General features: G+C 33.5%; 1 protein-coding gene across 6 annotated transcripts in view; it reads left to right on the top strand.

Moving 5' to 3' along the window:
* STXBP5L (syntaxin binding protein 5L) overlaps window positions 1-16114 on the top strand; it is a 478212-nt gene that overhangs the window by 312775 nt on the left and 149323 nt on the right. For all 6 annotated transcript variants that reach the window (XM_005548039.4, XM_005548040.4, XM_074033375.1 and 3 more), the window contains 3 exons: window positions 8240-8280; window positions 12412-12629; window positions 14651-14823. In XM_005548039.4, coding sequence (XP_005548096.1) covers window positions 8240-8280; window positions 12412-12629; window positions 14651-14823 — 432 coding nt within the window. The remainder of the gene's footprint in view (window positions 1-8239; window positions 8281-12411; window positions 12630-14650; window positions 14824-16114) is intronic.

The raw sequence follows: 16114 nt of genomic DNA, 5'->3' as shown, positions 1-16114 counted from the left end.
ATACCTAAAAAAACTTTAAAAATTATGCAGAGGTGTACTTAAAAACACTACTGACAAATCAAAATGGAAGCACTATAATATTTCAAGTAACAGGAAGGCAGAAAAAGAGGAAACAGGAAAAAAAGCAGAAAAAATTATATGGTTTATTGAAGCCCTAACATATCAATAATTATATTAAATATAAATGGTCTAAATACTTCCATGCAAATATGAAAATTGATAGAGTGGGTTAAAAACATGACCAGCTATATGTTATTTGCAATACATTCACTTCAAATATAACAGCATAGACAATTTGACAGTAAAAAGACAGAAAAAAAAGTATGAAAAAGAATTAATTGAGAGTGACATCAGCAAGGTAACAGAATAGGAAGCCCTAGACTTTGTTCTCTACAGATACACTCACTTTACAACAATATATGGTTCAAAAAGCCATTATGATAACTTCAGAAACCGTTTAGGAAGTCACAGTACCCCAGACAAGCTCAAAGCCAAGAATGGTCACACTGAAATGGGTAAGAAAAGTGTGGCATTTCAGAAACATCAGTCCTTTTTCTGAGCTGGCACAGCTCACAATTAGGAGGAAAAGTGCAACTCATGGCTTCACCTTTTTGAGGGAAAGAAAAGAGTGGAAGATATATGCAATGTTCTAGATTTATAGTGGCTGCTCAAGGGACTAATTTCTGTATCATGTGATAGAGATCTGGCATACTCTGCATACCTGGGTGCCACTGAGAGCAAAATATATTTCAGTGGCTTCTAGCATCAGAGAACCTGCAGTATTTCAGACAGATAGTAGGGGCAGCAAGATACTACAAGTTCCTGAAAAAGAAACTGGAAAACTTCACTAGTTAGGAATTACATGCACAAGCCCAGAGAAGATAAATTCCCATAAAAAGTTTGAGAGGCTCTTAGAATCTCTACCTGAACTGATTTATGAAAAATGTCCCCTGTACAAAGTCAGTCCATAAGGATGTGACTACTTTTTCATATTAAAGTCAACAAAAAGAAAGCATACAAAGAGACAGGGAAACATGGCCCAATCAGAGAGACAAAAAAAAAAAAAAAAAAAAAAAAAAATCCAGTAACTGATTTTAACCCTTTTCCTACTTGTCCCAACAATACTCACTGGTAGCACTTGCAGCTGTGACATTTATGCCAAGATAACTTTACCTCAAAATATCTCACTTTTATTATTATTGTCGTATCACTCTAGTATATTGACTTTGGAAATAAAAGACATCATTGTATTTACAGCATTCTGTTTTTAGTAGTGGTATTTCCATTTACAAAATATAGTAATTCTCCATCACTGAAAATGTCATATCCTAGAAAACACAGCATTCCTACGTGTGAAGGTAACATCATTCTTGTACAGCTTTTGGCTGAGGATTCATTTGGTGAATTTATTTTTTCCGAAATAGACTATTCTGATGTTAGTTCTGTTCAGAAATAACTCCAGGAACAGTTTTCATGTTTTATTTTCACATTGAAAACCAGTCAGATTTTCTTCAGCCTCAAAAAGTGTATTTATGTAAAATTAAATGAGCACTGGAAGCAAGCTGTACTTTTTTATTCTAAATGGGAAAAGGGTTAAAGAAACAGAAATCTGTGTATTACCTGACAAAGAGTTCAAAATAATCATCTTAAAGAAACTCAATATATTAGAGAATACAAATAGAAAACTAAACAAAATGTGGGAAATGATGCATGAACAAAATGAGAATATCAACAGAGTTTGAAATTATTAAAAAGGAACAATTCTAGATCTGAAGAATACGGTAATTTATTTGAAAAATTCATTAGAGAGTCGTCAACAACAGACTTGGCCAAGCAAAAGGAAGAATCAGTGAACTGGAAAATAGGTCACTTGAAATTACTGAGTCAGAGGAACAAAAAGAAGAGGGCCTAAGACCCTTATGAACACATTCAAGTGGACTGATGTATACATTATGGGAATTTAAGAAGGGGTGGGGGGGGAGAGGGAGAGAGAGAGAGAGAGAGAGAGAGAGAGAGAGATAGTGAATGGAGCAGAGAGAATGGAGCAGGGAGCTTACTTGAAGAAATAATGGTCAAAATTTTCCCCAGTTGGAGGAAAGAAATGGAAATTCAAATTCAAGAAGCTTAAACAAGTCCAATAATATGAACCCAAAGAAGCTCATAAAGAGACACATTATAATCAAACTGTCGAAAATAAAAGACAAAAAGAAAATCTTGAAAGCATCAAGAAGAAAAATTCTTATCACATGCAAGGAAATCCCCATGAGATTGTCAGCAGGTTTTTCAGCAGAAGCATGGCAGACTAGAAGGGAGTGGGATAATATACTCAAAGTGCTGAAAGAAAAAAACCCCACCAACTTAGAATACTATATTTGGCATAACCCACTTCAAAAATGAAGGAGAAATAAGCCCTCCCTATATAAACAAAAACTGAAGGAATTCATCAACACTAGACATGTCTTACATAAATTGCTGAGAGTTCCTTCAGTTGAAACAAACACACTAGACAACAACACCAAAGCATACAAAAACTTAAAAGCTCTCTGGTAAAGTTAAATTTATAGACAAATATAGAATATTGTAATATTGTAAAGGTGGTGGATAAATCACTTTGATTTCTGGCATATAATTTAAATAATAAAAAAAATTACTGTAAAACTATGATAATAGATGCAAAATATAAAAATATGTAATTTGTGACATCAATAACATAAAGAGAGGGTGAATGTAAAGGAGTAGATTTTTTTGTATGTAGTTAAAGTTGTTATAGTTTAAAATAGATTGGTATAACTAGAAGATGTTTTATGTAATCCTTATGGTAAACACAAAGAAAATGCCTATAGAATATGCACAAAAGAAAATGAAAAAGGAATAAAAGTATGTCACTAAACAAAAAAATAAATGAAACCCAAAGGAAGCCAACAAGAGAAGAAAAGAAGGTCAGAATAACCACATATCATATAGAAAATAGTAAAATGGCATTAGTAAGTTCTTCTGTACCAATAATTATGGTAAATGTAAATGGATTAAACTCCCTAATCAAAAGACATAAAATGGCTTGATAGAAAAAAGTAGAACTATATACTGCCTCCAAGAAACTCACTTTAGATTTAAGGACACACGTAGGTTGAAAGTGAAAGGATAGAAAAAGATGTACCATGCAAATTGTAACCAAAGGAGAACGAAATGAACACATCTATATTGGACTTTAAGCCAATAACTCACAAGGGACAAAGAAAGACATTACCTAATAATAAAAGAGTCAATCCAACAGAAAGATATAAAAAGTACAAACACATATGAATGTAACAGCAGAGCATCAAAATATATGAAGCAAACATTGACAAAATTGAAAAAATGAACAGAATAACACAATAATAGTAGTATATTTCAATACCACATTTTCAATAATGAATAGATCAACTAGGCAAAAGATCAAGAAGGAAACAGGGTATTTGAAAAACACTACAGAACAATTGGGCCTAACAGATATACAAAACACTACACCTAGCAATAGGAGAAAAACATTCTGCTTAAGCACATGGACCTTGTTCCAGGATAAGTAATATGTTAGGCCAGGGGTCCACAACCCCTGGGCTGCAGACCAGTACCAGTCCATGGCCTGTTAGGAACCAGGCCACACAGCAGGAGTTAAGTGGCAGGCAGGTGAGCATTACCACCTGAGCTCTGCCTCCTGTTAGATCAGGTACAGCATTGGATTCTCATAGGAGTACGAACCCTATTATGAACTGCACATGCAAGGGATCTAGGTTGCATGCTTCTTATGAGAATCTAACTAATGCCTGATGATCTGAGGTGGAACAGTTTCACCCCAAATCCATCTCTCACCACCCCCGTCTGTGGAAAAGTGGTTTTCCACAAAACTAGTACCTGGTGCCAAAAAGGTTGGGGACTGCTCTGTTAGGCCACACATCTGTAGATGCAAGTTATTAGTAATGTTAATTCTTTGGTTGAGTGGTTTCAATACAATTATATTCTGTATATTAAATCTGTTACATACATTTTTATTTTCATATCAAGTATTACATGATGAAAAATAAAATAGAATTAAATTTTGTCAGGGTATATAGAGTCTCAGACCAACATCCTGCAGATTTTTTTTAGTAATAAAGTTTAAAAATATCTGTAAGTTTATAATTAGAGTAAACATACAAAGTCATTCATAGTCTTTATTTGTAATAGCCAAAAACTGAAAACAACCCAAATGTTCATCATTTGGTGAAGGGGTAAATAGAGTATATCCATACAATGGAATACTATTTAACCACAAAAAGGAACAAATTATTAATACATGTAGGAAAGATTATCCTCAAAAACATTATGCTAAGCGAAAAATGCAGACACAAAAACAGTAGATATTATGTGGGTTCCACTTATATAAACATTCTAAGAAAAAAAAAATTTATATAGGCAGAAAGTAGATTATTGGGGATCTGCTGGGGATGGGAAACATGGTTCCATATTGCCATGAGTAATTTTTTGGAGTGACGGAAATGTCCTAAAACTGGATGATGATGTCAATGTGACAACTGTGTAAATTTACTAAAAATTATCAAACTGTACACTCACAGTGGTTGAATTTTACAGTTATGTAAATTACATCTGAATAAAGCTATTAACAAAATAGAGTAAGCCACTCAGTGACTAACCACCTCTCAAAATAAAAAATCAGTTGACCATATAAATATGGTTCTATTTCTGGACTCTCTACCTTGTTTCACTGCTGTATGTGTCTGTTTTTCACCAGTAGCACAAAAACTTTATTGTAGCTTTAGGGTGAGACTTAAACCTTATGTAGTTTGAGTTCTCCAACTTTGTTTTTAGTTTTCAAAATTACTTTGGCTAATCTAGTTTCTTTTAAAAAAATAATTTCAGCTTTTATTTTAGATTCAGGGATACATGTGCAGGATTGCTACGTGGGCATATTAGACACAGGTAGTGAGCATAGTACCCAACAGGTAGTTTTCAACCCAAATCCCTCTCCTTCCCTCCCTGCTCTAGTAGTCTGCAGTGTCTATTGTTTCTGTGTTTATGTCCATGTGTACTTAATGTTTAGCTCCCAGTTATATGTGAGAACATGTGGTATTTAGTTTTCTGTTCCTGTGCTGGCTTACAACATCCATGTTGCTGTAAAGGACATGATTTCACTCTTTTTTATGGCTATGTAATATTCCATGGTACATATGTACCATATTTTCTTTATCCAGTCCACTGTTGTTGGGTGCCTAGGTTGATTCCGTGTGCCATTGTAAATAGCATGGCAATGAACATACAAGTGCATGTGCCTTTTAGGTATAATGATTTATGTTGCTTTGTTTATATACCCAGTAATGGGATTGCTGGGTCAAATGGTAACTCTGTTTTATGTTCTTTGAGAAATCTCCCAACTGCTTTCTATTTTCAGTAGTGGCTTAACTAATTTACATTCCCACCAACAATGTTTAAGCATTCCCTTTTCTCTGCAATCTGGCAAGCATCTGTTACTATTCAACTTTTTAATAATAGCCATTCTGACTGTTGTACAATTGTATCCTATTGTGTTTTGATTTTCTTTCTTTCTTTTTATTTTATTTTTTTTTTGAGACAGACTTGCTCTGTTGGCCTGGCTGGAGTGCAGTGCCATGATCTCGGCTCACTGCAATCTCTGTCTCCTGGGCTCAAGCAATTCTCCTGCCTCAGCTTCCCAAGTAGCTGGGATTATAGGTCTGTGCCACCATGCCTGGCTAATTTTTGTATTTTTAGTAGAGACAGGGATTCACCATGTTGGCCAGGCTGGTCTAGAACTCCTGACCTCACATAATTTGCCCCCCTCAGCCTCTCAAAGTGCTGGGATTACAGGTATGAGCCACTGTGCCTGGTCATGTTTTGATTTTAATTTTTCTGATGATTAGTGATGATGAGCATTTTTTCATGTTTATTGGCTGCTTGTATGTCTTCTTTTGAGAAGTGTCTGTTCATGTCTTTGGCCCACTTTTTAATGGGGTTATCTGTTTTTTGCTTTTTGGTTTTTTCAAGTTCCTCATGGATTCTAGATATTAGACCTTTGTCAGATGCATAGTTTGTAAATATTTTCTCCCATTATGTAGGTTGTCTGTTTAGTCTGTTGATAGTTTCTTTTGCTGTGCAGAAGCTCTTGAGTTTAGTTCTTACATGTCAAGTTTTGCTTTTGTCACAACCATTTTTGGGGGCTTGGCCATAAATTCTTTGCCAAGGCTGATATCAAGAAGGGTATTTCTTAGGTTTTCTTCTAGTATTTTAGTAGTTTGAGGTCTTACATTTAAATTGTTAATCCATCTTGAGTTAAATTTTGTATATGGTGAAAGGTAAGGGTCTAGTTTCACTATTTTGCATATGCCTAGCCACTTATCCCAGCACCACTTATTGAATAAGGAGTTCATTCCCCATTGTTTGTTTTTGTCAGCCTTGTCAAAGGCACATGGTTGTAGGTGTGAGGCTTTATTTCTGAGTTTACTCTTCTGTGCCATTGGTCTATGTGTCTGTTTTTGAACCAGTACCATGCTGTTTTGGTTACTGTAGCCTAATAGTATAGTTTGAAGTTGAGTAGTGTGATGCCTCCTGCTTTGTTCTTTTTGTTTAGGATGACTTTGGCTATTCAGGCTCTTTTTTGGTTTCATAAGAATTTTAGAATAGTTTTTTTTCTACTTCTGTGAGGAATGATGCTGGTAGTTTGATAGGAATAGTGATGAATCTGCACATTGCTTTGGGCAGTATGACCATCAGTTTGTTTATTTCTACAAAAAATTGTTTTACCATATTTTAATTGTGGTTACACTGAATGTATATGCCATTTAGGGGAACAAACATCTAATACGTGATACAATTATCAATAACATATATCTCCTTTTATTAATGCCTTATTTTTTGGTCAACATCTTACAATTTTCAGCATACAGATCTGGCACAAACTGTGTTAGATTTTATCTATTTCTTGGTTTTGGCACTGTCGTAAGTGGTACTATTTTGTTATTTCCAAATGTCTATTGCTATTCCATGGAAATACAATTGATTTTTGTATATTGATATTGTGTCTTATAATTGTGCTAATCATTTATGAGTTCCAGTATCCTTTGTGTAGAATCTCTGGGATTTTCTACATAGCCATAAAATCTGCAAATAGAAATAATTTTATTTCTTCCCTTTTAGTCTGTATGCCTTTTATTTCTTTTTTTTCCCTATTTCAGTGCTTAACACCTCCAATAAGATGTTGAATAAGAATGGTGAGAGTGAACATTTTTTTTGCTTTGTTCCTGATCTTAGGGGAAAACATTCAATCTTTCATTATTATGTATGTTAGGAGATATCTGTAGGTTGTTCCTACACACCTTTTATCTGGTTATAGAAATTTCCTCTGTTCCCAGTTTACTGAAAGTTTTTTTAGGAATGGATGATAAATCTTGTCAAATGCTTTTTCTGCATTTATTGAGATAACAATATGGATTTTCTTTTGTAATCTGCCAATATGGTGAATTTTAATATGGTAGTTGATTCTTTAAGTGTTTGTCTTACATTCCTAAGAAAACCCACTTAGTCATTATGTACTATCCTTTCTATATATTACTTGATTTGCATTGCCAATATTTTGTTGACAGTTTTTATGCCTATTCTCATGAGGAATATCGGTTTGTAATTTTCTTTTATTGTAATGTTTTTGTGTGGGTTTGGTGTCAGAGTAATGCTGACTTCATCAAAAGTGTTGGGAAGTATTATATCTTCTATTTTCTTGATGAGTTTTTATAGAATTGACATTTGATTATTACCAAATAATGATGCAACTCTAGATACATTTGGTGATTTGCTTTTATATTTTGAAACTTAACTTCAATTTTACTATGATATTCAATTCATATTTATATTAATATCAAAATTATCATTTTATTGAATATAAATAATTTTACATGAAAATATGTTGTTCACTTTCCACGGGCCATGTTTCATTGCTCTCCATTACACATATAATCTTTTTACAGTAAAGTCTAAGGAATTATTGTTCTTTTTCTAATCTTTAGATTTTAGTATATTGTTTAAGAAATGAACCATTGTTTTAAGCTTAGAAATGGTTTAGCATACATTAGTTTTCATTAACGTGGTATTTTTGAATCAAAATTGTATCAACAGTAACTCAAGTTTCTGTACATTTGGAGTGATTATTATTTTTATTTAGTATACTTTAATTAATGCTAATTTATTTCTCATCTAGTCATGCAGATGGATCAATAAAATTTTGGGATGCTTCTGCAAGTAAGTTTCAAGTTTCTGTACAACAGAAACCAATTGGTTAGTATTTACTTATAGCCAACTACCACTTTTTAGTTTGGGCAATTAAAATTTCAGATATATTTTTAGCATACATATGTGGCTGTGTTACAAAAATCCACTACCTACATTGTTAGATCAGTTGAAAGTATTATCTCTACTTTACTTCTCTTCTGTAATATAAGGTAAACAAGACTAAGTCACTCTTTGTCAGCAACCCGTTATATCCACAAGAGGCATGATACATCAGAAAAAGTACCAAACTTTGTCAGATTAACTCTGTTCAAGGAATTTCCTTCACGTCCTACCTGTGTGGTCTTCGCCAAGTGCTTATATCCCTCCAGTCTTCTCTTTTCTTCCCCACTCATCTACCACATCCTGCAAAGATCAAATGATTTGATAACTGTAAGAACTCTTTTTAAATTCTTGAGAATTATGTAACTTAAAGAATAAATAAGGTACTCTGCTCAATGTTGAAGGTCATGCAAAGATACTTAAGACTTCATTATACTCACATATACCCTTCCAGAAAAATTGTGGTCATTAGAAAAGGTAAAGAAATGCACATATATAACTATAGGGAAAGCAATATAAGAACTCCAAATGCAGATTATTTAGATCAGAAATGAGAGAGCCTTATTGAGACCTGGTAGATCCAGGAAAGGTATTTTGATGGAGTTAACATTTAGTGTGAGTTTTGGAAGATAGTTAACTTTTGACAGGAATAGGAGTGAAGAACAAGTTAACAGTGACTCTAAGTTTCTGCATATGAGTAACCAGGAAGATGTAGGTAACTCTTTTGGAAAGAAGGAATATAAGAGAGCTTTGAATTTTTTAGTAAAACCAGAAAATTCAAGTAAAAATATCCAGCAGGTAGGGAGAAAAGTCAGAAATGGAAACCAATGAAGAAGCAGCATAAAAGTGATGTTTGAAGCTGTAGAAATGAATAGCTTCTGAGGAAGACTACAATAAACACACAAGCAGAGGAAGAAGGTTGAATATTGACAATATTCTTAGCCCACAAGGTAGAGTCCCTTGAACAAGCAAACAAACTATCAGCAAGAGAAGAGCATTAAAAGATCTAAACTCATGCATTCTAAAGTCCCCTTCTGATTTCACATAATAAAAAGCAAGTGCCTAAAGAGAAACTTCAAAGGGCAACAGACTTTCTGTTGATGAATCTTTGAGTTTGTTCCTGGAACAAAATTCATTGCATAGTGATGCCAATGCTCCTTTCCCACCGCCTCAGTCACTTTTTGGCTTTTAAAATGTGGAGGACCGGGCGTGGTGACTCACATCTGTAATCCTAGCACCTTGGGAGGCCTAGGCAGGCGGATTGCCTGAGCTCAGGAGCTCGAAACCAGCCTGGGCAACACAGTGAAATCCCATCTCTACTAAAAGAAAAAATATATATATAAATTAGCCGGGTGTGGTGGCATGCACCTATAGTCCCAGCTACTTGGGAGGCTGAGACAGGAGAATTGCTGGAACCCGGGAGGCAGAGGTTGCACTGAGCCGAGATCAAATCACTGCACTCCAGCCTGGGTGACAGAGCAAGACTCCATCTCCAAACAAAATAACAATAATAAATAAAATAAATTAATTAATTAAATTAAATTAAATGTAGAGAACACTTTAACACTTTAATTATTAGAGTGAATAACACCATTAAGCATGCATAATAATATTTTGAGAAGGTAGTTTTTAAATAAATATTTTATCACATTTAGAATATAAATTGCAAATGATGGCAGCATGTTTAATATTTTTACTGTAATCAAGGTCAATCTCCAACTTAATGGATGTCTAAAAAAAATCACTTGGTTCGCTAACTTTGTGAAACACTGTCTAATACAGAAAGCAAAATGAATTTGAATAACTGAGTTTATATTATTATGTATCTTAGTTTTCTATTGCTGAGTAATAAATTACCACAATTTAACAGCTTAAAACAATACCCATTTGTCATCTCACTGTTTCTGTGGGTTAGGAATTTGATTATACCTTAGCTAGGTCCTTTGCTCGGGGTCTCACAAGGCTGTAATCAAGGTGTTGGCTGGGGTTGCGGCTTCATGAGACTCAAGGTTCTCTTCCAAGCTTATGTCATTGTTGGCAGACTTCATTTTCTTGCACATTCAGAGCTCATGGTAGCTTGCTACTTCAAAGCTAGCAAGAGAGAGTGTCTCTTTACCTTCAGGGAGGGCCTCAATCCGTCTTTTAAGGGGGCCATCTGATTAGGTTTGGCTTGTTAAGAATAAGCTCTTTGTTGATTAACTCGAAGTCAACTAATGAGGGACCTTAATGATGTCTGCAACATCATTTTACTGTTGTCATGTAACATAAATAATCATAGAAATGATATCCTGACCTCAGAAGCCAGGCTATAGCACCCAATACAATCCTTTGCCCATTTTTTAAAAAATCTATTTTAGCTTGACATATTTCAAGCTTACAAAAAATTGCAAAAAAAAAGTACTATGAAATGTTTTATACCTCTCAACCAGATTCTCCAAATATTCTTTCCCTCTCCCCGGCTCTCTCTCTTACTCTTTCTCTCTTTCCTCCTCACATTTTTCTCTCACACACATGTACATATATACATATAGCTTTTTTTCTTATCCATTTGAGAGTAAGTTGGAGACACATTACATACCCCTAAATACTTCAGTGTGTATTTCCTACAAACATTCGCTTACATAACCAGACTTTAGTCATCAAAACCAGTAGATTAACACTGACACAACACTATTATCTAATCTGCGGATTTTATTCAGCTTTTGCAAATACACACACACCCATATATATACATGTATGTATATATATGTGTGTGTATATATATGTATGTATATGTGTGTGTGTGTGTATATATATATATATTTATTTATTTATTAGACAGAGTCTCGCTGTGTTGCCCAGGCTGAAGTGCAGTGGCACAATCTTGGCTCACTGCAAGCTCTGCCCACTGGGTTCCCGCCATTCACCTGCCTCAACCTCCTGACTAAAGTAGCTGGGACCACAGGCGCCCACCACCACGCCCGGCTATTTTTTTGTGTGTGTTTTTAGTAGAGACGGGGTTTCACCACGTTAGCCGGAATGGCCTCGATATCCTGACTTGGTGATCTGCCTGCCTCGACCTGCCACAGTGCTGGGATTACAGGTGTGAACCACCGCGCCCAGCCGCAGATTAATATTCTTTACAACAAAAAATTCCAGGATTATTTTTGCATTTAGTCATTGTATGTTCTGAGTTTTAAAAAATCTGGAAAAGTTCCTGAGTCTTCATTTCATGACATAGAGGTTTTTGAGGAGTTCAGGCCAATTATTTTATATAATCTCCTTCAGTCTGGTTTTGACTAATGTTTCTCATTATTAGATTCAGGTGATGCACTTTTCACAGGACTCATATTTAAAACTTTACTCAAGGATCCTTTGTAGAATCATAGTTCTTTTATAGAGTTATTATCATCTGGTCTCCAATGGAAAAATATTCCCCCAAATATTCTTGAAAACAGTTCACAAACACAATTTAGGAGATTATATCTGACCCTTTCTTGACACAGAGCCACTCAGAAAAGATCCCTTCTTAAATAGTTACAGATTCTTGGACTCCCAATATTGCTAACTGGTAAATTACAATGTTTCTTATCTCAAGGAGTGTCTAAAAATTTGTTGAGAGGAGTAAACCCTCTAGGAATACCATCACCCTCTCATCTAGCAATGAAAGGGGAAAACTGAGATAAAGAATTAAGGAGTCTCTGCTAGGGAAGAATTATTTTCAATATTCCCATTTTAGACTTTCTCATCCCCAATATTTTCATCAATAAATAATGATTAAAATACTTCCTTCATGAGACTTTTCTGAGAATGACTCAAGAAAGCAACTATATATTCTTTGGTATGTAGTATATATTCAAGGAATGTTTATTTTTTCCCTGTAGTCTCCCTTTAGCTACTGTACTATATGAAAGCGTGGCATTAAATGCTTACTAGATAAATGTAATTCACTTTGTCTACTTAGGTTTACTTTTGTGGTTTAACAAATATATTGGTAAAGCTTTAATAACATCTAAGAATTAAGTTTAAATTAGAAGATAACTGTGCTTCGATGTCTTATAGTAACTCTGCAGATGCTGTACAAGCTAAAAACTTCAAAAGTGTTTGAAAAACAGAAGGTCGGAGAAGGAAAACAAACATGTGAAATTGTAGAGGAAGACCCATTTGCCATTCAGATGATTTACTGGTGTCCAGAGAGCAGAATATTCTGTGTATCAGGAGTCTCTGCATATGTCATAATTTATAAATTCAGCAGACATGAAATTACAACAGAAATAGTGGTAAGTTATTTAAAATTTAACTTTCACTTTTACAGTTATTAAAAGAAAGCTATTATCATAGATTTGACTACTACTTGGTATAGTTTCCATGAAGTGTGCACTATGTGGTCAGTAATACAATTCGCAGGATTTTAAATTATTATTGTTACTTACTATAACATATTAATAAATGGTTTGGCTTAAAAGGCCAAAACAATTCTCTATCAAACCTTGATATTTTTTTCAATGTCAAAACAAGCTTAGTATTTTAAGTTAATCTTGTTACAAATTAAACATGTCACAATTTTCTCATTTTTCTCTTTGATTTTATGTGAGTCGTAGCTACCTGGCCAAAATAAGTCAACTCTACAACATGATGGTTTGAAATATGTATATATTGTGGAATATATACCTATATATTCTTCTATATATACTAATAAAATGTATAGGTTTTATACCTGTAGTTATTGATTTATTTTGCATAAAAATCAAATTAATGCAGGCTTTCTTTGTTCTATACTTTTATTAATTTTTAAGTTTATCTGATTTGTATTTTCTCATCAACTGTTTGCCATACATGATTATTTCTCAGCTACAATAAGGTTATTTTTAATGATTTTCTGTGTAGCAACATTTTTACGGGGTGGATCTAATTGCGGGGCAACCTTACCTAATCTTAATTTTTAAATCAATGAATACTCCACTTATTCAAAAGAATAATGATTTTATGGGATAAATTAATTCTAAATGAAGCCACCTATAAACAATTGTCCTTCTCTACCTTGCCCCTTTTACCAGAATATAAAGATTATTTACTATAGGCCTGTGTGTAAGTGTTTTTACCTCAACAGCTAAAATTAATATCTCCCTTTTATTATATAGTAGCTAAAAGCCAAGGCTTTGGAGTCAGATAAACCTACGTTTTAATTCTGGCTTTCTCATTAAATATCTGTGTGACTCTGAGCAAGTCATAAGTCAGCAGTAGAATGTAGCTATGATTCAGTTTCATCATGTGTATAATTCCCTGTGTAAATAAAATGGGAAAATAAACTTGAAATACAGATACCAATTTCATAGGGTTCTTGTGAGGATTGTATAAAGACATTATAATAGTGTCCTTACTGTAGTGAGCACTCAATAATTGGTAACTGTATTGTCACCACCAGAGGTTTTTCTATAGTTTTAAAATAATTATGACAATAATTTTGGTAATATTCCCATAATGACATTTTTGTAAGTAATTGTTTTCAATCTCAAAAATGCTCACTTTTACATTGTAAGGCAAATATGTGTTATAAAATCAGCTCTAATTAAATCATTTAATGTATTTTATGCATTCATAAAGTATTTAGTTTTAAAACTTTTTTAGTTTAAAAAAGGTTTTTAGGTCACCTTTTTATTCCTATATAAATTGTTATATGCTTTTTATCAAGTAATTCTGATCAACTAATTAAATTAAACAAAAGCCAAGGTAATGAAACAACCAACCAAAAATATGGAATTTCTACTGGAAAATTTTTAGTGAATTAATGCAAAGTTAAAAATGCAATGAAAGTTTTTTATACTAAATACTTTAAACAAGTAATTTTTTTATACACACACAAACATACACAATACACACACACATACATGTTTGTGTGTGTATATGAAAAAAGTTTAATTTCTTTCATTGGAATAACCATAACCAACTTCTCATTTATTTTATCACATATCAAATTGTAATTTATACTATATCATAAAATATATTTATTATATAAAAACTTATCTTCACTGAGTTATTTTTCTTTTAATTCTGAAGTTTAAAAATTTACATTTTTTGTGATTGCCATTGAATATTCCATATAATTAACTATTTGATTTAGTATGAGATACTGCTCAACTTTACTATAAGTAGTATTGAACTTATTAATTTGAAAAAAACTGTGTGAATGATTCCTAAAAAGTTATCAGGTATTTTAATGTGATTATTTATTATGACTTAGATTAAATTAATGATGATTATTATTGTGGCTTAGATTAAATTTAAACTTGATTTTTTTAAGTCATTAGAGGTACGACTTCAGTATGATGTTGAAGATATTATTACCCCTGAACCAGAAACAAGTCCTCCGTTTCCAGATCTCTCAGCCCAGCTTCCTTCTTCAGGGAGTCTTTCTGGGAGCACTAACACTGTTGCTAGTGAAGGAGTAACAAAGGACAGTATCCCATGCCTCAAGTAAGAGTTTCTACCAAATTTTAAAACAGTTTTATATATGAATCATATGTCTTTGAAATTGTGACAAATAAAATTAATTTTCTCTAATTATCAAGTTGTTGTCAAGTGATCTACAATTCTTCAGGGGTTAATCTGGTCTTTTTTTTTGAAAATCCGTGAAGAGGGCATAATATTTTCATCCTTCATTTACTTATTTATATATTTCCTTCCCAGAAGGACTCTAAAGAAAACATGGCTTTGATAGAATAGGAAGTTTGGCAGGGCAGAAACTTGGCCACTTGCTTGGTAGTTTCCAACTGAAAAAGTATATTTATGGGGTGTGATGGCTCACGCCTGTATTCCCAACACTTTGGGAGGCTGAGGTGGGAGGAATGCTTGACGCTAGGAGTTCGAGACCAGCCTGGGCAACATAGCAAGACCTTGTATCTACAAAAAGTTTAAAAATTAGCTGGGTGTGATGGTACACGCCTGTAGTCCCAGCTACTAGGGAGGCTGAGGCGGGAGAATCACTTTAGCCCAGGAGTTTAAGGTTACAGTGAGCTGTGGTCCTGCCACTGTACTCCAGCCTGGGTGACAGTAAGACCCTGTCTCCAAAAAAATAATAATGATAATTTTTAAAAGTATGTTTATGTAATTTATTTAGCTTTCTTGGAACCAAAAAGAAAACCAAGTTTACTATCTACTACAAGAGTTCTATGTTAGAAAAAAGGATTTCTCTCATTATTGCTAGTATATTGCATAATCTTTCTTTTTTAAAACTGTTATTTATTAATAAACTAAACAAAGATTTACATCATGTTCAATAAAACCTAAAGTTAACAAGCCCATGGTAATATTTTATTGTTTTTATGATTTTTAGTAGTAGAGTATAAATTACTACTTACTGCTTCTATACCATCAAACCAAATATTTCTAGTATTAGCCGGCTGGAGAATTAAGCCTAAGCAGGGAATTTCTTTGAGCTGCATATCTACATTTGCCACTCAAAAAACTTTAGACAACTAGTTTTCCCATTTCTTACAAATATGCTTATGGAAAATTTAGAGATAAGATTTTAGGAGCAAAATTCATACAATTAGCAGATGCTATACGTTTGTAATCATTGATTGTCCTCTCAAAACTTTTCTTTTGAAGCACATAAAAAGAAGGAAATATGAGCAAATATTACTGGGAGGAAAATCTACAAAGAGGAAACATCATCATAAAATTTTAGCTCATGGATATATTTTTTGAAAGTAGCATCAACAGTATTTGATAATTGGTTGGTTGGAAAGTATGAAAGAAGGATATT

The sequence above is a fragment of the Macaca fascicularis genome, chromosome 2 (assembly GCF_037993035.2).
Source record: "Macaca fascicularis isolate 582-1 chromosome 2, T2T-MFA8v1.1".
Classification (NCBI taxonomy): Eukaryota; Metazoa; Chordata; class Mammalia; order Primates; family Cercopithecidae; genus Macaca; species Macaca fascicularis.
This window is presented reverse-complemented; position numbering and strand designations above follow the sequence as displayed.